Below are 26046 nucleotides of genomic sequence, written 5' to 3'. Positions count from 1 at the left end.
TCCACTAAATAGATAAGGTCCAACAGCTCTGACAAAAGCAGATGACAGCGACGAAATCAAAGTGTGTAAAAAGATGCCTCCCCCATATAATGTACCCATTTAAAAAATAATTGCAAGCTCCGCAAATGAGAGCCGAGGTGGTGAATAAGGCTGGCACGGAGACTTCAATTTATTAATGCTCGTATCACACAAGAACATATAAGATAATGATGGCGATACGAATTGTGTTGGCTGTTTTGTCTTCATCAAACTGCAATTTCTTCTCGAGCCCCAGGTCTACCAGCAGATATCAATTATCATCATATCGGAAAGAAACAGGGCAGGTGTGGAAAAGCCTAACAAGAGCATTCCCATCTTATCTGATAACACACGACTATGTAGTAAAATCTATTAAGTTGCCATACTGAAATGCATGCAACAAAATACGTGTTCTAAACCCTTGACTCCATGTAAAAAGCAAACACCAGAGTTCAAACCATTGTCTACTCAACGTATTTCTTTATAGTATCATAACTCACTTTTGAATAAGTGAGCGTTGTACTGGAGTCGAATCCTGAAGTTAATTTTTGTAATCCAGTCCTTACTAGGTTTTGGCAGGTTTATAGGAGGTATTGACAGATAAACATATGCATGTTAAGTGAAAGCGTGCCACTTTTATTAGAAAAGTCCCAAAAAAGACAAAAAAGAGAGATACAAAAAATGCTATTTTGAATAATTTAAACATGACACATGGCTGATAACGAGATATGAAGCGTTAACTGAAGAAAAAACCGCGATAAAGTTATGTTGTGAGAGATTTTGTTGCATCTTGTGTCGTATGCTTTATCTATAGGAGGTTATCATTCCCAACTGACCTGGCAGTTACACAGAACAGCGGTTTTGATAAAAGATGTTCTGGAGTAACAGACATATACCGGAAACACGTGATCATAAACTAATGTGTACTTCGGACCCGGTGTAGCAGTGATGCGGCTGGGTGGCGGAGATTGTGAAATATTGGGCTAGATATTTATCGACCTTCCGTAGAACTCTAAGGCTGCGCCTTGTTTAAAAGTAGTAAACTCCTATTTTCACACTTTGAAATAACTGTAGAAAGGAAATTTAGCTACAAAGCATCTACTATTCTGCATTATCTAGATTTTATATCTTCGTCAGGAGATGGGGCTTTCGAATTTTATATTCTTTGAGGCAATTTGGGAATAGTTACGTTCTTTTATGTTAGGTCTGGTATGTACACTGAAATCTCAAAATATTGCTTTCTCTTGCTAGTTATTTATAAAACATTGGGACTAAAACTTCGCATTACCAGATACTAATTTCCTCTAGATCCAATATGTCCACGTCTTCAGTCACTAACACACTGAGTAACGAATAATATATTGACACGTGGCATCGATATTTGACATTAACAAAGACACCAATGTCTGATTTCTTTGATCCATGTGACAAATGTCTGATTTCTTTGAACCATGACACCAATATCGGATGCGTTTTTAACCATGTCACTTAATGTCTGATGTTCTTTGAACCATGACACCAATGTCTGATGTGTTCTTTGAACCATGACACCAATGTCTGATGTTCTTTGAACCATGACACCAATGTCTGATGTTCTTTGAACCATGACACCAATGTCTGATTTCTTTGAACCATGACACCAATGTCTGATGTTCTTTGAACATGACACTGTCTTTGATGTCTTTGAACCATACACCAATGTCTGATGTTCTTTGAACCATGACACCAACTGACACATGTCTGATGTTCTTTGAACCATGACACCAATGTCTGATGTTCTTTGAACCATGACACCAATGTCTGATGTTCTTTGAACCATGACACCAATGTCTGATGTTCTTTGAACCATGACATCAATGTATGATGTTCTTTGAACCATGACACCAATGTCTGATGTTCTTTGAACCATGACATCAATGTCTGCTGTTCTTTGAACCACTTTCCAATATCTGAAGTTCTTTGGACCAATACACCAATGTCTGCTGTTCTTGGAACTAAGACACCAATGTCTGATGTTCTTTGAACCACTTTCCAATATCTGAAGTTCTTGGAACGATGTCATCAATGTATGATGTTCTTTGAACCATGAAACCAATGTCTGATGTTCTGTGAATGATGTCTTAAACAAATGTATGATGTTCTTTGAACCATGACACCAATGTCTGATGTTCTTTGAACCATGACATCAATGTCTGCTGTTCTTTGAACCACTTTCAATATCTGAAGCTCTTTGGACCAATACACCAATGTCTGCTGTTCTTGGAACCAATAGACCAATATCTGCTGTTCTTGGAACTAAGACACCAATGTCTGATGTTCTTTGAACCACTTTCCAATATCTGAAGTTCTTGGAACGATGTCATCAATGTATGAAGTTCTTTGAATCATGACACCAATGTCTGATGTTATTTGAACCTTGACAAAAATGTCTGATGTTCTCGGTATGATGTCATCAATGTATGATGTTCTTGGAACCACGTTACCAATATCTGAAGTTCTTTGAACCATGACACAAATGTCTGATGTTCTTTGAACCATGAAACCATCATTTGACATTCTTTTAATCACGACACCAAATGTATGATATTTTTTAAACCAAGAAACCGATCAATTAATGATATTCTATTTACTATCAGTCGACTGATGATCTTTGAGACACGACACCTTTATTTGTTTTACTGTCACACAAACATTTGATGTTCTAGGAATTGTTACAAAACCCAGACATATTCTTAACATGACACTGAAGGTTGGTGTTCTAGGAATTATTACAAAGTCAAGACAGTTCCAGGACACAACCCATATGCACCGTCAGCGGTCGACCGTATGATTTAAAGTTACGGTGTAATTGTCAGGCGATGATACAGAATAGACGAAAGACCCACCGTGAAATACGACATTAGCAACCAGACAGTTTATTATGGGTTATGAATATTCCTTGCCATTATGAAGCTTAAGGATACATTTAAACCAGGCTAGACTTCATATTCTAGAGAGCATCGCTATACAGTCCATCATCCGATATGATCCTGGTCATATTTCATGTCCTGCTGAGCACGCCCTTTTTACGTAATAGAATCCAGACAATACCAGCATACATTACATCGATTGCTTCAAACTTCAAACAAACACTTGTTAGTGGAACCAAAATAAACTGCCGAACTTTAAAAATAAACTGCCAAATTTTAAAATAAACTGCCGAACTTTAAAATAAACTGCCGAACTTTAAAATAAACTGCCAAACTTTAAAAATAAACTGCCAAATTTTAAAATAAACTGCCGAACTTTAAAATAAACTGCCGAACTTTTAAATAAACTGCTAAACTTTCACAATCAAACTCACGTTATGATGACTAGATTCGAAGTAATCATAAGTGACAATCACATCATCTCTGAAAAGTTTCCGGTGATATTTCGAGATTATCGTGATTAATTTGAATAATTTCCGAAGATTATCGACAACCGTGCGCACTAAGATTATCGTGATTAATTTGAATACTTTCCGAAGATTATCGACAACCGTGCGCACTAGACATTGTTTACAAGTGGGCAATTCGTTATAGAGCTTGAAATTGCAACACGGTATATTATCATGTAGAATAATTCTGCAGTCTTTAACTTCAACATATTTGGGAGATTCCAAAGATTATGAATGTAGTTTGCGGCCTTCAATGACCTTAGCTAAAAATAGAATGACAAAGCAACAATAATTAAGCTAGAATAATCATTTAATGAAATAGACTTAGATGGTTGCCTTATTTTTAACTTTTAAAAACTATTTTTATTTTACTTCCATTTCAAATCATTCATAAGGATTTCGATTAATCCACAGAAATTAGGAAATATCAAATCGAAAAACGAATTCTGACTACTTGCCAAGTTTTGTTGTTCCTGCACAAATTATTCGTGTTTTAAATTGTCCTTTGGTTGTGTAAAAGCAGCTGGTCCCAGCGCGGCATACACGCAAGACATGCCAAATATGATTTCGTCCAAATCAATATGTTCTTGGAAAACAACTTTCAGCACCGTGACAATGAAACCTTCCGATTATGCAATAGAAGCCTTTCATGTTAGATTAGTGCTAATTAAATTTGAAGATTGAAAACGATAACGTTTTTAATTGGCTTTATTCGCGAATGAAATGTCAGAAATGATCACTGTTATTACAGACCTTTAGATGCTGCTGATGCATTGTTCAACAGAAATACTGTTTCCTATTCTCAAAATGAGCATTTCAATTCCTTGGTGTTTTAGTTTACTCATTATGAAAATGCATAACCGTTCTTAAAGTAAATCTTTCTAGAGAAAACATGAATTCTAAATGGCCCTTTTTGATGCTGTGCATTAAATCTCTGGAAAATGTCACTGAAGATAAGCTAATGGCTGATTCCGCGTTCGTTGGATGCAAACAATATTTTCTGTTGAACGTAAAAAAATAAATTTTAATGGATTCTGCCAATGTATAGGATTAATCGATTGTACTTGGGTTCGATTAAAGATGTTCTTTAATTATCGGTGGAAAGCTCAGCAGACCAATTAATTATCTTGTCCTATCTCCATCAAGTATGCGGTGTATGACTTACACACACTTAGTTATCACCTGTCGCATGCCGGGTCGGTGGGGGATAAGAGAAGAGTTGGGGGGAAAGGGGGGGGGTGAGAGTCATATCTGATCTACGTAATGTAAGCAAGATATACATTTCCCCTCCTACGTAATGTAAGCAAGATGTACATTTTCCCTATCACCTAGAGGTACTTTTGTAAGCCTACAACTGAATCAAATCAATCGCTGGCATCCTAGGGAAATACGTATGAACGTGACATTAACGTAATTAATAACTGCCGTGGCCTACGTCCGCGTTTTGTAGCTTTGGGGGGAGTGGGACCGCGTGATATATATCACCCATTACCAGATCGTAAGGCACAATTCCGGCGAGGCAACACACACTAGATACGTTGTAATATCGAAATGGAATTCTATAATGGTCCTATATCAGATATATCTATACCGGTTAGATATTTTTTGAACATTTATATAAAAAATACGAGTAAATATCCAATGATATTCATCTAGAAACGTATAATGTATGATTGTAACAGTTCTGTTCTGTTTGTACAGAACCTGTTCCTCATCGAAATCAGAATTTTGGTTTTAAATAAACACTTCCTTGTCACATTCCAATGAACACTGCCAACATGTAAATACAATCCAATTATGTATAACACATGATAATTTTGTAACTTTCACATTCAAGTTCAGTGTGTAGAGCATCCGAGTACATTTTCTTGTGAGGAAATGCGGGAACCTTCGACACTTTCCGTAAATAAGAAACCTGTTTACGGAAAATACCGAAGGTTCCCGATAGCACAATTGATACACGTTATAGTATTCTCACAGCGAATACTACGTACCTGATGTTATTCATTTCCTATGTAACTTATCGTATTGCTGACGTCATGTTGTCTTTGGTTACAAGTTATAATCCACCATGGAATTTTGCATCTGACGTCACGTTTTGTTTCTGGTACATGACGTTAAAGACACCATCTGTACTTTGGGTACACGTTGATGTTTGAACGAACGTATAATGAAAACGTCCTATTTACGCCAAAATTTCAAAACACGTGCATAAACATCGTGGGCATGTTTATTTTACGTAATCTGGGACATATGTAATTCGTTTAAATTTGGTAGTGTGGCTCACATGTTTATCAATTATATTCAAGAAAGAACTTTGACGTACAGCATTGGAACCGTATTCAAAAGACAACAAACACAACTTGGATAAATTATTTAGGTTACTCTCCCAAATTATACCATTGTTTATATCCTTCTTGAAAGAAGAGATGATCCCTGGTTACACATACTTAGAGAACATCCTTACAACGCTTATTTTCAACGGCCTCGGCTAAGAAGCTCTCGAGAGAAGCGGAGCAGTAATTACCTTTAGACAAATAAAATAAACATCAACTAATGACTTAGATGTACCTGTCATGGACTTCAGGTGCAGTATGCAGCTCACCGATAAATGAACCTACAGTAGTAATTAAAGACGCAGTAATGACCGTTATTTGTGGAGGTCTGTGAGCCGTCATTCATTTCCTACAGACCCCTGTAAAGTGTTTCAAGAACGTTAGGCCAATTGGTTGTGTGACTGTTAAGTTTGGTCGTGTTTTCTAGTGCCAAATTACAAAATACGGAGTGTTAACTCGGCAAAGCATTTTCTCGCACAGACCGATACACAAACCTTCCGATCGATACACAGACCGCTTGGCCTTACTGCACGTGTAGCCGCAATGGTTTTCTCAAAAACAGAACACGTTAAGAGGGAAAGTTACGTCAAAGTAAACTAGTTACTAAAGTAGGAGCCATGTGGTGCTTAACCCAAAACTCAATCTATTAGATGAATCTTCAAAAGTTTGCCGCTCCCTGTAAAAAGAAATTGTTCCTAACAACTTACATCCCTGGTATTATCTAACTTTTGTCTCGATTGCTATAATTCTGGGTTGATAAAACCATGTACGACCTTTAATAAAGGTATGTAATTGTATAATTTTTTAGCGATAAATCAAAATGTTAAATAACATATTTTAGCGATGATACCATTTTCGAAACTTTCGCATTGATGCTTTTCGCTTTATTACAATACGTATCGTGTATAAGTTGCAAACTTATTCTTTAGAATACGGTTATATGCTACCAAAAATAGCACATAATAAAATAAGATTATTTTCCAAATTGAACTAGGTTAGGAACATATTTGTCTGATGTTTCTTTGCTGTATCCGTTTTGTTATATATAGAAAAGGGTCCTATTACATAGTTTAGCCATTGTTTCACCCTATTTAATGGTTACCGGGCGATTCATCAAAATAGACAAATCTCCAGACCAATATTCAGGGCTTGACATTACATTGCATTAGAAGATTGGACCCACACAGAGAACTAAAGAGAGATCAAGAATTAATGGTTATCATCTTAGAGCCTAAGAAAGGTGGCCAATATAGATCTCCTTGACATATCCATAGGCCATATGCGGCGGTGATGATTGATTGCAATTCACATCTGTATAAATATAGAAATTTTATTCCTGGGAAAGAATAGGTATGATGTATTCTTTTATAATGTTGTGTAAATCATGGAAATGACAATGCCATTTACATATACAAATGTATATCTTAAAGCTTTAATTTCGCCCTGTCATATTTACACGCGTTGTAAGATTTGCGAGCCTGTCGACGAGATGACACCAAGCTAAGATAAATGTAGCTTGTTTTATTTTCATACAAATAATGTGTAATGTTATTGATTATTTAGAGGAAATGTGCATTTCTCAATGTTGAGAAATAGTAATTACTATTTATCATTTTTACAATAAACAGTATATTTTTAAATCATGCTGTAAATATCAAAGAATCGACTAGTCTTTGATTCAATTAAGACTTTTCTCGGCAAACAGACCTTAATTCTGCACACAAAAAACGTTTGGTAAACAGGAAGTCGATTATTCATATATAATGACCTAACCGAAAGCTGAATTCTTACATCAGTCAAGGTATGATCTGTTAAAACGGATGTTGGTCATATGTTTGTGAATGGTTAGATAGGAAGTGTTTCCGAAGGGGGAAAAACTTGCAGAAACTAGGACTTATCTTAAAACGTTTTACCATTATATACAGATTTGAACACGATAATTCTCATCTACGTTCACTGTAGATATATCCTTTTTATTATTTCTATTTCTGATTTTCTCAGTATGATTAACTTATATACAAAGAAACATCTCTAGTAGTATGCCATGTTCACTGATAACTATTCAAATGTCGTCCATCAAGATTCATCATTCTATCTTAATATCCATTTTAAATATCATAATTTTGGGGTAAGTGTTGAAATGGAGCATGCGTGATCCACAAGATAAACAGAAGACGTCTAAATAGAAAGCAACTGTTTGATTTTATCCGGAACATAGTGAAGTGTTAGACATACGGAAGTTAGATACACGTCTGGCTGTCAATAGGCTGGTGTGTATGTAGCATGGTGATGACCCCATGGACCCTCTTCCGGTATTATATATGCTTTGACGTGTGTTTAGGTTCCGGTTCTATGTGTGTTTTGGCCTTTCCTTGACGAGTGTATAGATTGTTAAAGACGAAAGTCTGCTGACAGCTGCGAAGGAAGCGAAACATACTTGTCGGTTTTGTTATCTGAACCATATAGAATTGATAGTATTTACAATTTACAACCATATGAAGAGTTAGTACTTCCGGTTAAATGTTATGATGATAAAGCAACTTCCGGTTTACCGGGGATATATTACATGTTGTTCGTAAAAAATAGTGTATACATTGTAATTACTTCTTCTTTACCAGGGAACATCACAGAATATCTATAATAGCTTCTTGTTTTCCATTCTTTGTCGCCATCAAGACGTCTTTGAATTGCCTGTATTCGGGGAATATCGCGTTAGAAATTTGAGTTTAATTAATTTAAGTCAATAGTGCAAGTATCGGTATCAACATACGTATTGGAAAAAATACCACACATGTATCTTTACAGTATTGTGAAATTAATTGATTACAAATAGAATATGCGTGGAAATTTCTTCACAATAACTTGGTAGCTTAAGAGAAGTGATTTTGACATTATGTTACTGATTATTTAGTATTGGCTACCTCCAGAGCTGCTCCCTCGACAAGTATAATTTCCGGTTTAAGCATTGTGTTTCTCTGACCTTGGCTTGTTAAGCAAGCAAAACGAGCGGCGGATGGTTCTCAGCATGACCATTTTGGCCAACATGCCTTTGGCAATAGAGCGTGAAGACGAACCAACTTTGTGACGTCGTCTCCCAGAGACAATCGATATGATTTTCAGAAGATTGCCTTTAACAGAAAAAGAATGGAACAATTATTGATCATCTTGTGCAATTAAGCTCACTTCTAGAACCGGAGATGCTCAAGCAAAGAAGGATTGGTATGGACATCACCGGAAGTCGACTAGTGCATTTGTACCAAATGAAGCCATGGCATGACAATGGCCTTTCACTAAAAGCTAGGACGCTAACGCTTGCCTCTGGATACTCTTGGACTAGAAATGCAATACATGGCAAAAGTTCACAATCGTAAGCGGCTTTGGCTTAATTTTAAGCAAAGGCTCTATTCTACGGCCATATTGGCAGAACGAACGTGATAAGTTTCAAAAGCAATGACAAATTATTTTCCACGAGATTCATAGAATTATAGTTAGTACGCAAAGCTAGGAAACGTTTAGTTTCCCATGAAAAACATTCCAATGCGCCATGAAAGCGTCACTTTTCCATTAAAGACCACAAAGGACAACTGGATTTTCCAAGAAAATTGCAGAACCAGAATTACATAAACCTTGCTATTTTCTCATAAGATACAATACTCAGCTCCACCCAAAACTGACTGTTCGTACAGGCTAGAATACACCGTTTCCTTTGGAAAATATGAGGCTAGAACAATAGAAACAGTCTTTCTCGAAGGCTATGCGTTTTATAAGAAACTGACGCTGACAAATTACATGTACGTGCCATTATAGCGAGTCTGGGGAATTTGGGGACGAAGCTCAACAGATGCGCTACAACAATGTGTCTCTTTACTTGAGTCGTCTCTATCATCAAATACAAAACACTCAGTGTACACGTGTAGAACACATCGATCGACAGGTTTGTTGTGACAGTTGACGCGCACGTGCGGCGACTGAGCGTGTGAATATATTTAGGGTACTTAAACAAAGGCGTTTACCCTATTATTCTGATATATTACGTATCATATCAACAATAACGTGTGGGTTAGGATCCATTTGGGGAGTCACGCAAATGTACAGGACAAGGTCGATACAAATAATTCTGTATGACGGCGGGTTCTATCATTGTCCAACAACATTCTTAAGGGAGAACCGAATCGAGCCAAATGACTGGAAGAGGTGATCAATATTTTTTGTTTGCAAGAAACTTACAGACATAGAACACATTATCTTACATCTAGGTTACGTAATAAACGGATGAAATATAACATGACACAGTAATCCAATCGTAACTATATATGTATATATGTAAAATTTCAAAAGGAGCTGTTGTGTGTATATTTGTAGTCTTAATAAGGAAGAGAGTGTTGCCCCGTTATGATTTTATAATAATACACGTAATATAGATAAAGAGTAGACATAAATACTCACATGATATACCACATAATAACCACAAATGTGAGAAGATATGTATACATAACCACGTGATATGGACCAAGGTAGATATACATAACCACGTGATATGGACCAAGGTAGATATACATAACCACGTGATATGGACCAAGGTAGATATACATAACCACGTGATATGGACCAAGGTAGATATACATAACCATGTGATATGGAACAAGGTAGATATACATAACCATGTGATATGGACCAAGGTAGATATACATAACCACGTGATATGACCAAGGAGATATACATAACCACGTGATATAGGACCAAGTGATATACATAACCACGTGATATGACCAAGGTAGATATACATAACACGTGAAGACAAGGTAATATACATAACCACGTGATATGGACCAAGGTAGATATACATAACCACGTGATACGGACCAAGGCAGATATACATAACCACGTGATATGGACCAAGGTAGATATACCTAACCACGTAATATAGACCAAGGTAGATATACATAACCACGTGATATAGACCAAGGTAGATATACATAACCACGTGATATGAGTAACGTGTAGATATACATAACCAATATGGACCAAGGTAGATAACATAACCACGTGATATAGACCAAGGTAGATATACATAACCACGTGATATAGACCAAGGTAGATATACATAACCAGTGATATACAAGGTAGATATACATAACCACGTGATATAGACCAAGGTAGATATACATAACCACGTGATATGGAACAAGGTAGATATACATAACCATGTGATATGTAGACCAAGGTAGATATACATAACCACGTGATATGGACCAAGGTAGATATACATAACCACGTGATACGGACCAAGGCAGATATACATAACCACGTGATATGGACCAAGGTAGATATACCTAACCACGTGATATAGACCACCAGGTAGATAAAGGTAATATACATAACCACGTGATATGGACCAAGGTAGATATACATAAACGTATGGACCAAGGTAATTACATAACCAGTGATACCAAGGTAGATATACATAACCATGTGATATGGACCAAGGTAGATATACATAACCACGTGATATAGACCAAGGTAGATATACATAACCACGTGATATGACCAAGGTAGATATACATAACCACAGTGATATGTACGGACCAAGGCAGATATACATAACCACGTGATATATGCCCAGTGACCAAATATTAAGCATGTGACATCCATGTTCTGAGATGAAAAGCTACCAACATTGTTCAAATGAATATACTTGACCTTTCATTTAAAGTTACTTTGACAAAGTAAGGGAATGTAGACCAAGGTCAGCGATGCAATATCATAACAATCATATGTAGATATCCTAAAAACCTAGGGTATATACAGTATTTATAAACATAACCACGTGGTCATTATATATAGACCAACAACAACTGGTAATAATAAGGGTGATATTAACCACTGTTGGAATAGTTCACCACGTGGTACAAATTGTAGTTGTATAGTCATAAAATGGATACTACTATACACATATAATCTCGACTGAGATATTTATAGATATAAATAAACTGTTGACTTACAGTCGAATGCCCATTCCGAATGTTCGCTAGTGTCTACTGCCAGGACCACTATGTTTTTCCTGTCACAATCATCCCTCGCCGAATCCGCCATTTCTTTGGAGTTCCGTCCCGTACAATCAGACTAGTTCCTATAAATGTTATAAGTAACAGAGAATAGTTACAGATCGGTTAGTTCTCTAACTGTAATAACTAACGTCAGTAGCACTTCCGATGGTCAGGCTTCACCGGAGTAACGACGGACAGCCTCACACCACGGGAGTCCGGCAAATAATCAGGACCTAGGAAAGTCCGTCGGGGATACAGGTCGGATAGTCGAGTTATAGGGCTATAATCCAGCTCGGAACATAACACAACTAATATGTATACAAACACCTCACTAGACCAATGTCAATATGGCTCTCACTGCTAGTCCCTGTATCAGGCGCTCTTCCTCATCCCAAGCGCGTGCAGCTCACGAGTAACCTGCCGCTATATGTATCGTTGTCAACTGTATTGGTGATCGACCATTCGGTGAAAGCCAACTTAAGCTTATTAAGTACACTTACACAGCAATATATAAGGGAATAACGATGGAGAAAGATTATTTCTAATTAACAGCTTAAGAACGATGCAGGTATCTGAGCACTTAGCTTTATATAAAAGTCGAAACGTTTCTTGTATGATCTGTCGAATTAAATGCTATTTTGAATTCAATGTGCTTTATTGATTCTTTTGGATTAACATTTTATAAAATGCTCCATAGCCGACAGGGCATTGACAATAGTTTTTATATGAACAATAACTTTGATGCTTACTCTTATATATACATGTGTCTGTATAAATAACACAAAAAGTATACATACATGTATAAAATTATTTATTTTGCTTTTGTGGTCTGCGCAATCAGTGCCTCGCATTTCCAATAGGGCATAGAACCATATGGATTTTTTTCAGAATGTATAATTGATCAATTTCAATACGTTTCTTCTGAAATAAGATAAGAAACTTGAAATCATCAATGATGCTCATAGTGTAAAATAAACAACTTTTGTTACTAAAGAAAAATACTAATTTGTCTGCTCCTGTTTCAAAAACGCTAGTAATACATGAACTACGTATGTAGTACATGTAGAATATGATTTTTATCGATTTTTTTATTTAGACCCCTAAAACGTCTAAAATGGACTTTTGGGCACTTTTGTGGGCCCATATTGATATAATCTGTAACAACATATAATTGTCACACCCCTGTGCACAAGCGATGGATCGTTTCTAGTTCGAATTCTGTGTGGTTATGCAATTTTCAGGTACTGACCTCTGGTCAGTGGGATACCCAGGCTTTCCTCAATCACCTAAAACTGGTACGTAGTCATCTTATGTACAGGTAACATGTAATTTTGTGTTTACAGAGTTATCTGCCCTTGCGTGTGGGTATTGATTGTGACATGTGTTTGGGAGCGTAACGTCATACCTTTTGGTAGTCTCGCTTACCCCTGAGTTTCGCCGCTGAACGAGACCAACCGAACGAGAGAGACGAGAGTCTGGGGTATGCGAGACTAACTTTTCGGAGAAAATGACGTGAATTGCGCTCACAAAATAATGACGTAACAAGCGATATCTACCCGCAAGGGAGCTAACTCTGTAATATGCAAAGACGGAATAAGGCGTTAATTAAAATATTCAAACAATACAAAAACCATGAGAACGAAGAAAAGAAAGAGGGTGAGGATAAGAAGGCACCAGGGAGAAAGGTAATTGAGGGTTATAGAGGGGGTGAGCGGATTAACTAATAAAGTGAAGCGGTATCAATACTCATTTATTGAAATTTAATTCAGTGTTAATTGCAGAAACACATTGTTGTCGAGGAAAATTATCCCTCGATTTCTTCCGTGTATCTGTGTATATCACTTGACATTTGATAAGTCTATCAAACGTTCGGGACAGTTTTACTTTTCTCCGAATTCATGAGAAATATTAAGGAATGAAATACAGATAACAAATTCAATTTATTCAGTATTTTTATTTTCCAAACACTTCAAACATTAAATATACACACATTTAACGATTATTAATGGGCAATGTAAATGAAATTTACCCAAGACGAGTGCTTGTGCACCAATCAGCAAATCACAGAGACCTGTGAATTCGTTACGGACTATGTAATATGTATATTTAGGCCCATCTTAGCACATCCTCGATGCCCCGGCAGTGGATATAACGTCAGTGATAGTAACCCCTGGAGCATCGATGATGTAAATAATAAGATCGCAAGGTAGTCTGTATTGTGGAATATGTGAATATATTGGACAGAAAACAATATACTTAACAGATAATAGTGGATGTGGCGCAGTGTTGGCGCAGGTATGTTTGGCTAGGCGATTAGGTGCCGTAGATCGTGAGTTCGAGGCCCGGATAGGGCACGAGTCAATAAATTGTCATGCTTTGTTAAATTGTGTTTCTTTGATATTTAAAGTTATATGTGCCCGTAACTGGCAGATAATTTTGACATGCTATTTTTTCATCATGAATTTATTAAAAAAACATAAGGTTTGATGAATAAAGCTGTAAAAACCATTCAAATGGCTGCAGATGACTAATAAACGTTAGTTATAACACAGAAATTTTCTACTGAAAATTTTGTTGTTTTTATGCCTTAAATATGTTTAAATGAAAACATACCTGCAGAAGTCACTTTTTAATTTACTAAAAACATTTTTAAAATGTGTAATGAAGTTGTAGACCTCAATTTGGCTTCATGGTCTCGCCGTATGTACTCATTTCTCTTCACTATTGATGTAAATAAATGATTTTTGGCAGTACTGCCAAAAATCATTTTCAGCTCTTATTTGTACATGTAAAATTAAAACAAATGCATTGAAAGCACTGTAATTTTCAAAAAGTTGGTAAATTTTGGTAATGAATAACATATTAGAAGCTCATCTTGATTCGTGAGTATGAAAAATATATGGCACATATAACTTTAACAGATATTTAATGGTAAAATGAAATGTAAAAAATGTCACCATATTTTTCCAGAGTCGAAACCTCAGGGATCGTGGGGGAGTAGGAGGGGGGGAGGGGGATAATTGTTTAATATGTATGATGTGTAGAACTAAAAGAGGGCATATTTAAACTATTGTAAGCCAGAAAGTTTGAAACATACCGTTTTACTCAGAAACAACAACATTTTTTTCCGTCGCGCCGAGCTCTCCGCCTTTATCTCCCACAAACTTCCGATCTTTTCATCGTTCATTCTTGACGTCACCCAAAACAGAGTGAAAATACCGTATACAGACTAGAACACATTCTAGTTCTAAAACACAGAGTAGTAACTTTAAGGTCCCCGTGCACAATGCCATTTATACTTTTTTTCATAAAAATGCATACAAGGTGTAACTAACTTTCGTTGTCCCTGTGTTCAAAGTAACTACTGCATATACTCAGCCGAAGTTTCGCTCTTACAGATGTCGTTCACACATACGCATACATCTTCACACACCCTCACTCACCCTCACACATAGCCTTTTTATAACCTCATATATTACCTATAAAAAGACAATTTGATATATAACAACGATAAGAATCATACAATGATACCGTCTTAATTACTTGTCATTCGATATGCATTCATGATGAAAATGTAACTCTTGTCACTGTGATATGATGTTAGTGAATTAATATGAAACACGTAAATCATGTTTATAAAAAAAATACATATATACAACAAATGTACATTTTTTTAGAAAAAATGTTGAGCAGATAATTCATTTTGATATAAAAAGAATGCAAAAAATATAAAACAGTCTTTTAAATTATTGTCCAAATTACATAAAACATCAACATCTAGGCAATTAATCGTTTCGAGTTTATTCTTAGGAGATCAATTTAATACATATGTGATAGAAGAAGATAATATCTAGTTCAACTACAGTAACTTTAATAAAAGTCAGTCTAACATAGGTATAGCACACTAATTCTGTAGAATTAAAATTTAGTCTAACATATATAGTGTGGTACAATAATCCTGTAGAAGAAAAAAAATAGTCTAACATATGTAGTGTTGTACAACAATTCTGTAGAATAAAAATTTAGTCTAACATAAGTATGGTACACTGATCCTGTAGAATTAAAATTTAGTCTGACATATATAGTGTTAATTTGGTAGAATTAAAAGTTAGTCTAACATGGTGTTGTAAAATAGTTCTGTAAAATCAAAATTTAGTCTTACATCGTGTGGTACAATAATCATGTAGAATTAAAATTTTGTCTGACACAGTGTGGTACAATAATCATGTAGAATTAAAATTTAGTCTGACATCGTGTGGTATAATAATTCTGTAGAATTAAAATTTAGTCTGACAAAGTGTGGTACAATGAATTAAAATTTAGTCTGACATAGGTACAATGATTCTGTAGAATTAAAATTTAGTCTGACATCGTGAGGTACAATAATTCTATAGAATTAAAATTTAGTCTGACATCGTGTGGTACAATAATTCTGTAAAATTAAAATTTAGTCTGACAAAGTGTGGTACAATGATTCTGTAGAATTAAAATTTAGTCTGACATCGTGTGGTACAATAATCCTGTAGAATTAAAATTTAGTCTGACAAAGTGTGGTACAATGATTCTGTAGAATTAAAATTTAGTCTGACATCGTGAGGTACAATAATTCTATAGAATTAAAATTTAGTCTGACATCGTGTGGTACAATAATTCTGTAAAATTAAAATTTAGTCTGACATCGTGTGGTACAATGATTCTGTAGAATTAAAATTTAGTCTGACAAAGTGTGGTACAATAATTCTGTAGAATTAAAATTTAGTCTGACAAAGTGTGGTACAATAATTCTGTAGAATTAAAATTTAGTCTGACAAAGTGTGGTACAATAATTCTGTAGAATTAAAATTTAGTCTGACAAAGTGTGGTACAATAATTCTGTAGAATTAAAATTAAGTCTGACAAAGTGTGGTACAATAATTCTGTAGAATCAAAATTTAGTCTAACAAGTATGATACAATAATTCTGTAGAATTAAAATTTAGTCTGACAAAGTGTGGTACAATAATTCTGTAGAATTAAAATTTAGTCTGACAAAGTGTGGTACAATAATTCTGTAGAATCAAAATTTAGTCTAACATATATAGTGTTAATCCGGTAGAATCAAAATTTAGTCTGACAGTGTGGTACAATAATTCTGTAGAATTAAAATTTAGTCTGACAGTGTGGTACAATAATTCTGTAGAATTAAAATTTAGTCCGACATCGGGTGGTACACTAATTCTGTAGAATTAAAATTTAGTCTGACAGTGTGGTACAATAATCCTGTAGAATTAAAATTTAGTCTGACATCGTGTGGTACAATAATTCTGTAGAATTAAAATTTAGTCTGACAGTTTGGTACAATAATCCTGTAGAATTAAAATTTAGTCTGACAAAGTGTGGTACAATAATTCTGTAGAATCAAAAGTTTGTCTATCATAGGTATGGCACACTAATCCTGTAGAATTACAAACAATATTTCAACCTTGATAAAGTTCAGTAGTGGTTACATGTCCTATGGCGTTGATACTTTACAAAGTAGGTTATCATCTTTTATTTACTAGGACATAGTTTGGCCAGTTCATAACACTGTGATCAAGTTATCAGACACCATGGCCAGGTAACCAGACATTGACCAGGTAATCAGGTCGTGATTATCAGGCACCGTGACCAGGTTATCAGGTCGTGACCAGGTAATCATGCCGTGACCAGGTAATCATGCCGTGATCAGGTTATCAGACACCGTGGCCTGGTAACCAAACATTGACCAGGTAATCAGGTCGTGATTATCAGGCACCGTGACCAGGTAATCATGCCGTGACCAGGTAATCATGCCGTGACCAAGTAATCATGCCGTGATCAGGTTATCAGACACCGTGGCCTGGTAACCAAACATTGACCAGGTAATCAGGTCGTGATTATCAGGCACCGTGACCAGGTAATCATGCCGTGACCAGGTAATCATGCCGTGATCAGGTTATAAGACACCGTGGCCAGGTGATCAGACCGTGGCCAGGTTATCAGACCTTACCAGTCCGTGACAAGGCTCAGACTGTGGCCAGGTTAACAGTTATCATACGGTGACCAGGTTAATAAAGTTCCCAGGTTATCACATGGTGACCAGCAGGTTAACATGACAAGGCTAATCAACCAAAACCTGGTTCAATGTACCAGGTCGTGACGTGGTTCCCGGGTCACTGTACCATAACTAGTTTGTCCTAGATTTGAGTATCATACACGACAAGGGAGAGTAATCGTGAATAATGCTTGTTAATGGTGACCATTACTTTGCTAAGTATCGTTCTAGTTTAGCTTTCTTGATTATGAGGCCTTTGTCTTTTGCATATTTTAACACTGCTACAGGATCTTTGCTTTTAAAGCGTTGATCGAAGTGATAGGTTGGCACGCCATCTTTTCCCGTTGTTCGTATCATCTTGAAGTGAACGTGCCCCTTGCTGATCGATGGAACTCTGGGAAAACAACACATGTAAACTATTATATCATGCTGTATTACCACGGACTTTGATAAATCTACTGTTAGGATTGTTTACTTAAACAGTTGGTATTATTCGAAAGAAACAGATTCAATAGTATTTGATGTTGTGATCGACAATTTTCAACCAAAGATTGCACCCGTACCGTGGTCGAAGAAAAATAGATATGGTAGTTAAATTCTGAACATCATTTAAAAATTGCTATTCTGGTTTTAATTTCACTTGGAAGAGGCTTTATATGGGTTGTTATTTACCTTTATTTTTACTAAGATATTTACTTCATCTTACCCTAAAAATGCTTTGTTGATTAATCGTAATATAATCAATCAATCACTTGTTGTGCAAGTTTTTATAATTTCGTTACAAGTGTACAACATAAGTTAGATGTTCTAAAATTGTTTATAAATTCAATTCCTCACCCTCATTGAGAAGTAAATTACATTAACAAAGCCTACCTACATATACAGAGTACATGAAACCGCTCTGATATTGTGGACACCGTAATGTAGTGTATACATCTGTATATGTATAAGACAAAAAATGTTGTATACAAAACTTACGACACAGAAACCAACATGGCGCCCTTGGTAACACTGTACCACATAATATACGTTCCCGCTGGACATGCGCACAGGCCGTCAACAACTTTGTGGATCTGTGAAAGTAAAAGATGTTGATTATACTAACATTAGCATTAACAGAACATATTACAGAGCTATATCCCTTTGTCGGTAGGTGTCGATTGTGAAGCAAGAGTAGATAACCTCTCCAATACACAATTGTGGCAGGATTGGACTGTACTCCGACAATGTTAGAGGTACGACACTTTTAAACTCTCTCTCTCTCTTTCTCTCTCCTGTTACAAAGTTGTCGACCAACGTAAATACACACACAGGGATCTGAGAATTAGTTACAGATTATATAATCATGGACCCACCAGAGTGCCCTAAGACCATTTTTAGACGTTTAAGAGCTCTTAGATAAAAAACGATAAAAATCATACGCTACATGGTACTATATACGAAAAGGGTGGCAAGCTTTTTGACTCTAACCCGCCTACCTTTAGCGGCTATAAAAACACATTTCTAGTACATCGTCGTAAAAACGGTTACTACCGTTGGAAAGAGCGATAATTTTCCTTTCGAAATCATCCTACACATTTATACAAAGTGCCGTCATTAAGACGATATAAGCCTCATTATGACGAAACACCTTCTCGTATATAGTACCATGTAGCGTATGATTTTATCGCTTTTTTATCTAGAGCTCTTAAACGTCTAAAAATGGTCTTTGGTCACTCTGGTGGGTCCACGATTATATAATCTGTAACTAATTCTCAAATTCCTGTGAATACACACGGTGGTGAGGCCAAAAAATATGTGTTTAGGGTTACATTGGCAAAAAAAATTAGGGTCGGTCGGTAGGGAGGATTTTTCTTTTTTTTTTTTTTTTTAAGTGTCTTTCACTCTAAAATGATGGCCGGAACCGGAGTCTGAGATCGAAATACCGACTTTTTAATTAATTTTTTTTTCGTAGAAAAGTGGAAAAAAATTAGGGTCGGAGGTAAAAAATTATGGTCGGTCGGGTAACCCTAAACAGACATTTTTTGGCCTGATATAAAGGTCTCGTATGTATTCGAAGATGGATGAGGAAGGAATATATCAGGATTGGACCGGGTCGATCATGGTGATCAGGTAGCTTTGATCACGTACATACCAATGTTTCTTTGTCATTTATAGATAGTCAAAACTTATGACCACCTCATTAGATGATTCCATTCTCATGTGTACATCTTACAAAAATAATAACTCTGTCACGTGACAGTACTTTTCAAAATTTACCGTTCTGTCGTTGATGTGGGCGTGCCAGGCAGGATCCTCTTTCAGGGCCGATAACTCGTCTGGGCATGATGATTGTATCTGGTAATTTTCTGGACAAGTAAGAGTTGTCGGGCTTGACAAAGGAACTTCACCTGGGTTCCCAATATCATCATATTCATGTTCGGGCTCTGTCGGCACCTCTCGGTAATGTTCGTAGCTGTGCTCTTCTGGAACTCTTGCCCCGACACTTGAAGCTCCGACACTTGAATCGGTGACCGTGTCTTCGTGACCTTGTGCCCGAGAATGACCGACTCCGTCTATAGTGTCTAAAGTACAACCTTCGATATCTAATGTAACTTTATCTAAGGATGCACTATTAGATGAAGACTCTGGTCTTTCGGAGTTTTCCACGGGAATCGCCGCCACAGTTTTCGGTATTGTAATTTCCCCCTGATTGTTATCTCTGTGAGACGTTTGTGACGTCACTGCGTCTAAAAACAGATATTTTAATATTTATCTAAAGAATGTTGAAGTTATTAGCCCCAATTTAAACAAGAGATATTTTGTATGCCTATACATAATTGTATAGGTACTAAGTTGATACAAAAGTGTGTATGCCTTGATGCTAACACAGGTTATTACTGTAAATTACTTTGTAGATTGTAAATTACATTTTACCTGCCCTATTGACAACCCATCACCTTTACCTGCCCTAATGACAACCCTTCACCGTTAACTGTCCTAGTGACCACCCATCACCTTTACCTGTCCTAGTGGCCACCCATCACCTTTACCTGTCCTAGTGACCCATCACCTTTACCTGTCCCAGTGACCACCCATCACCTTTACCTGTCCTAGTGACCACCCTTCACCTATACTTGTCCTAGTAGTGACCACCTATCTTCTTTACCTGTCCCAGTGACCACCCCATCACCTTTACCTGTCCAAGTGACCACCAATCACCTTTACCTGTCCCAGTGACCACTAATCACCTTTACCTGTCCCAGTGACCACCCATCACCTTTACCTGTCCTAGTGACCACCCTTCACCTTTACCTGTCAGTTGACCACCAATCACCTTTTACCTGTCCTAGTGACCACCAACCTTTACCTGTCCTAGTGACCACCCATCACCTTTACCTGTCCCAGTGACCACCCATCACCTTTAACCTGTCCTAGTGACCACCCATCACCTTTAACCTGTCCATGTGACCACCAATCACTTTTACCTGTCCCAGTGAACCAACACTTTTACCTGTCCTAGTGACCACCCACCATACCTTTACCTGTCCCAGTGACCACCCATTCACCTTACCTGTCCCAGTGACCACCCTTACATGACACCCATCACCTTACCTGTCCTAGTGACCACCCATCACCTTTACCTGTCCTGTGACCACCCATCATTTTACTGTCCTATACCACCTTCCCAGTGACCACCCATCACCTTTACCTGTCCTAGTGACCACCCATCACCTTTACCTGTCCCAGTGACCACCCATCACCTTTACCTGTCCTAGTGACCACCCATCACCTTTACCTGTCCTAGTGACCACCCATCACCTTTACCTGTCCTAGTGACCACCCATCACCTTTACCTGTCCTAGTGACCACCCATCACCTTTACCTGTCCTAGTGACCACCCATCACCTTTACCTGTCCTAGTGACCACCCATCACCTTTACCTGTCCTAGTGACCACCCCATCACATCACCTTTACCTTTCCTCGGTGACCACCCATCACCTTTACCTGTCCTAGTGACCACCCATCACCTTTACCTGTCCAGTCTGACCACCCATCACCTTTAACCTGTCCTAGTGACCACCCATCACCTTTACCTGTCCCAGTGACCACCCATCACCTTTACCTGTCCTAGTGACCACCCATCACCTTTACCTGTCCTAGTGACCACGCCATCACCTTTACCTGTCCTAGTGACCACCACTTCACTTTACCTGTCCTAGTGACCACCCCATCACCTTTACCTGTCCAGTGACCACCCATCACCTTTACCTGTCCTATGACCACCAATCACCTTTACCTGTCCCTAGTGACCACCCATCACCTTTACCTGTCCCTAGTGACCACCCATCACCTTTACCTGTCCTAGTGACCACCCATCACCTTTACTGTCCCAGTACACCCCATCACTTTACCTGTTCCAGTGACCACCCTATCACCTTTACCCTGTCCTAGTGACCACCCTCTCACCTTTACCTGTCCTGTGACCACCCATCACCCTTTACCTGTCCTAGTGACCACCCATCACCTTTACCTGTCCCAGTGACCACCCATCACCTTTACCTGTCCCAGTGACCACCATCACCTTTACCTGTCCAGTGACCACCCATCACATTTACCTGTCCAGTGACCACCCATCACCTTTACCTGTCCAGTGACCACCCATCACCTTTACCTGTCCTAGTGACCACCCATCACCTTTACCTGTCCCAGTGACCACCCATCACCTTACCTGTCCTAGTGACCACCTCACCTTACCTGTGACCACCCATCACCTTTACCTGTCCTAGTGACCACCCATTACCTTTACCTGTCCTAGTGACCACCCATCACCTTTACCTGTCCCAGTGACCACCCATCACCTTTACCTGTCCAGGACCCTACCTGTCCAGTGACCACCCCTCTCACCTTTTACCTGTCCCAGTGACCACCCATCACCTTTACCTGTCCCAGTGACCACCAATCACCTTACCTGTCCCAGTGACCACCCATCACCTTTACCTGTCCTAGTGACCACCCACATCACCTTACCTGTCCTAGTGACCACCCATCAGTGACCACCCATCACCTTTACCTGTCCTAGTGACCACCCATCATCTTTACCTGTCCTAGTGACCACCACCCATCACCTTTACCTGTCCCAGTGACCACCCATCACCTTTACCTGTCCCAGTGACCACCCATCACCTTTACCTGTCCTAGTGACCACCCCATCACCTTTACCTGTCCTAGTGACCACCCATACCTTTACCTGTCCCAGTGACCACCCATCATCTTTACCTGTCCTATTGACCACCCCATCACCTTTACCTGTCCTAGTGACCCCCTGTCGTCTTTACCTGTCCTAGTGACTACTTGTCAAACTTACCCTATTTATCTTTATTTTGAGTGTACAAAATAATGGATATTTCGACTAGAAAACAATTTCAAACGTTGTGCATAGCGGATTGCTGAAACTATAGACGTACACTGTACCTGTTCCAAAAAGCCTGTTTAGGACAAACTGCATGCCTTCCTCCTTTAGAGCGTCAATAAAGTGCTGATAACCTTTACCGTCCTTCATCCGTGGCAAACTGTCTATTATTTCACGATTTCCATCGTCTTTCCCTTTATTTTTAATGATATTCCTTATTCTTTCCCCATCGGTAAGGCCCCTTTCTATTAGAAAATCTAGTACTGGCATAGGCTCTACACTTTTAACAAGGAATCTGAAGTTTTTGGTAATCCTTTCTTTGGCCATAGTGATTGATTAGTTCTCCTACAAAAAAAATCTTCAATTTAGCACATATAAAATTATCAAAGTACATGTTAATGTTTTATTTCTTTCGTGCTTAACTTCAAAATTTACCTAATAAGTATATGAAATAATACATATATATATATATCGAAATTAGCGAGCCCAAATAAAAAATATATATGTAACATACATGTATTTATATAATGGAATCAGTCACACATATCAGAATGTGCTGACCATTTTTAATTCGGCAAATTATGTAACATGTATTGATAGATATTGTATACCAACCAATTCAATCAACTACTTTCACTTTGCATTTACTTTGTACATTAAGGAAAAACAATGTACATTATTGAATAAAGCACTGGACTATAAGTACAAAAGTAATTTGGAATCCAATTTTGAAAAGGGAAAACTTTAAATATTAACAACCCGATTAAAGATATTTATTTAAACATTATGTAAGTCTGTGTGTCGATCACATATACATATAGTGTACCAATACAAATGCCGAATGTAGACAGTGGTAAATGTAGGTATATCCGAATACTTACCTAATGTTTAAGAAGCAGATACATGTAATTTAATTCATCAATCTTGATGATTTAAAAATTATCCTTGAGTCACATCTGCTCATGTATCCACGCAGAATTTCTGGGAATTCTCAAACTTATTAATAAACATTGAACCAGGAAGTGGAAATGTAGGGCAATTACAGTTATCTCCCTTGTACAAGTGTACACCCACGTATACATTATTACACAGTACTTAAAATCAAGGAAAAATATAAATTTATTGACACCGTCTTATGCTTTACCTACCTTTCTCTTTACACTAACAGGAATAATACGACAAAAAATCAACAGATCAATCAATAAAAGATATTTTTATGTAGAATAATTTTAGAATAAAGTCAATAAAGACCATACGTGTAATGAATATATAGAGTGAATGTCTGTAATAATGCATACTCAGAATTAATAGATATTTAGAATAAACAGTTAGATTAGTAAATGTAAAATTAAGATAACAATGAGGAAACTTCGCGTACAGATAGTGCAACGTGTCACAGTTCACGTACATTGTAAAATTGCAGATATCTTTATTATTACCTAGCTATATATAATTCCGAGATGACGAACCAGGACGCTCCGCTACGTACATGTATAAATGTACTTTTTTTTTTATTTCATATATTGATCATCACTGTGGATCATGTACAGTAAACTTCACGTGGGTTGATTTAGTTTTTCAGTCAGGGTAAGGAAGAGGGGAGAGCCAGAGATCCGGGATGGTTCATATAATCGATTTATTACTTAAATATTTTATCTGGCGTTTACTTAGCCCATTTTCTGTGTCGATAGCCTCAACTGTAGATATTTTCGCCGGATTATACTTAATTTACATGTATATTATGTTGCTTTCGTAATTTTTTATTCAAATTACATTTTAACTTTGTATAATTTGATAGGAATCGTGTATCAGAACGCTATCTTCATCATGCATATTGTAGGCCAGATTATGTCGTAGTATAAATAATAAGAAATGTACATTTTGTATTTCATTCGTTAAGCAGAACTATTTTAAACAATATGTTTCATAGAGTGTTTTTGTGATTGTAATTTGAGGTAATCACCATGAATCAATGAATATTTACATAGTATACTATGGTACAAATGACAGTAAAAATTGTACAAAATGGAGGAATGGTTTTCGTCTGTTTTCCTGGGTTATTTTTTGTCGCATCGACTAAACAATAATCTTAAGTGTTTTTTTTTTTTTTTTTTTTTTTAATTTATTTTTGTAGTGTGTCGTTGGAGAAACATCTAATGCAACTGAAGATACCTATCCAATATACAACAATATGTAACTTTCATAAAAAAACGATACTCATTCAATGCTTTAACTAAAGGAAGGATTTCCACTAGATCTGACAAAAAGAATCCAGCATTGCTCAATAGCGGTTACCTCCCCTGCGTCACACCTCAACATTCTCTACACACTGGAAATAATCAAAATGGACCCACCAGTGTGTCCATAGACCATTTAAAACGTTTAAGCACTGTCCTATACATGTAAAGAGTACAATGTAGAGGACGATTTTTACAGATTTTTTTTGACCCCTAAAACGTCTTAAAATGGTCTATGGGCACTCTGGTTGGTCCGTAGTTATAAAAACTGTAAGTAATGCTCAGATCCCTGTGGTTTTAATTGAACAAGAAAAGTGAATATTTTATCGTTAAAGTAAAAAGGAGGATCCTGTAAGTAAATTCTCTCTTGTGTTTTTATTTATTTTTTTAATGCACTCCGTAATATTGAAGCCATTTATTGGTGCCAAACTAGATATGGTTAAAAAAAAATAAAAAAAATATTTCGAATCAACCAATACTTTTTCGAATGAAGGCAGTACTGTTGCTAATAAACACAATGCTTTATACATACTTGTTCCTTCCAAA

The 26046-nt window shown here is 37.1% G+C and overlaps 2 protein-coding genes and 1 long non-coding RNA gene across 3 annotated transcripts in view; 1 reads left to right on the top strand and 2 right to left on the bottom strand.

The window, feature by feature from the left end:
* The window catches only part of LOC138336109 (universal stress protein in QAH/OAS sulfhydrylase 3'region-like), a 63108-nt gene extending 50852 nt beyond the window's left edge, over positions 1-12256 (bottom strand). Inside the window, exon 1 of the mRNA XM_069285415.1 lies at positions 11775-12256. Within this exon, the coding sequence (XP_069141516.1) occupies positions 11775-11865 (91 nt within the window). The 5' untranslated portion in view covers positions 11866-12256. The remainder of the gene's footprint in view (positions 1-11774) is intronic.
* Positions 12257-15988: 3732 nt separating this feature from the next.
* On the top strand, positions 15989-16341 carry LOC138336030 (uncharacterized). Its single transcript, XR_011210379.1, has 2 exons — positions 15989-16121; positions 16153-16341. It is a non-coding gene; the product is annotated as an uncharacterized lncRNA (long non-coding RNA).
* Positions 16158-24300, bottom strand: LOC138336027 (uncharacterized). The gene is made up of 5 exons (XM_069285290.1): positions 24145-24300; positions 23326-23608; positions 20130-20599; positions 18849-18943; positions 16158-18264 (listed from the first exon to the last, which is right to left on the bottom strand). The coding sequence occupies exons 2-5, from the start codon at positions 23588-23590 to the stop codon at positions 18078-18080; spliced, it is 1017 nt and encodes a 338-aa protein (XP_069141391.1). The 5' UTR covers positions 23591-23608; positions 24145-24300; the 3' UTR covers positions 16158-18077.
* Between the last annotated feature and the right edge of the window lie 1746 nt (positions 24301-26046).

The sequence above is a fragment of the Argopecten irradians genome, chromosome 12 (genome assembly GCF_041381155.1).
Source record: "Argopecten irradians isolate NY chromosome 12, Ai_NY, whole genome shotgun sequence".
Lineage (NCBI taxonomy): Eukaryota > Metazoa > Mollusca > Bivalvia > Pectinida > Pectinidae > Argopecten > Argopecten irradians.
Note: the sequence above shows the minus strand (reverse complement) of the source record. Positions and strands in the feature narration are given on the sequence as shown.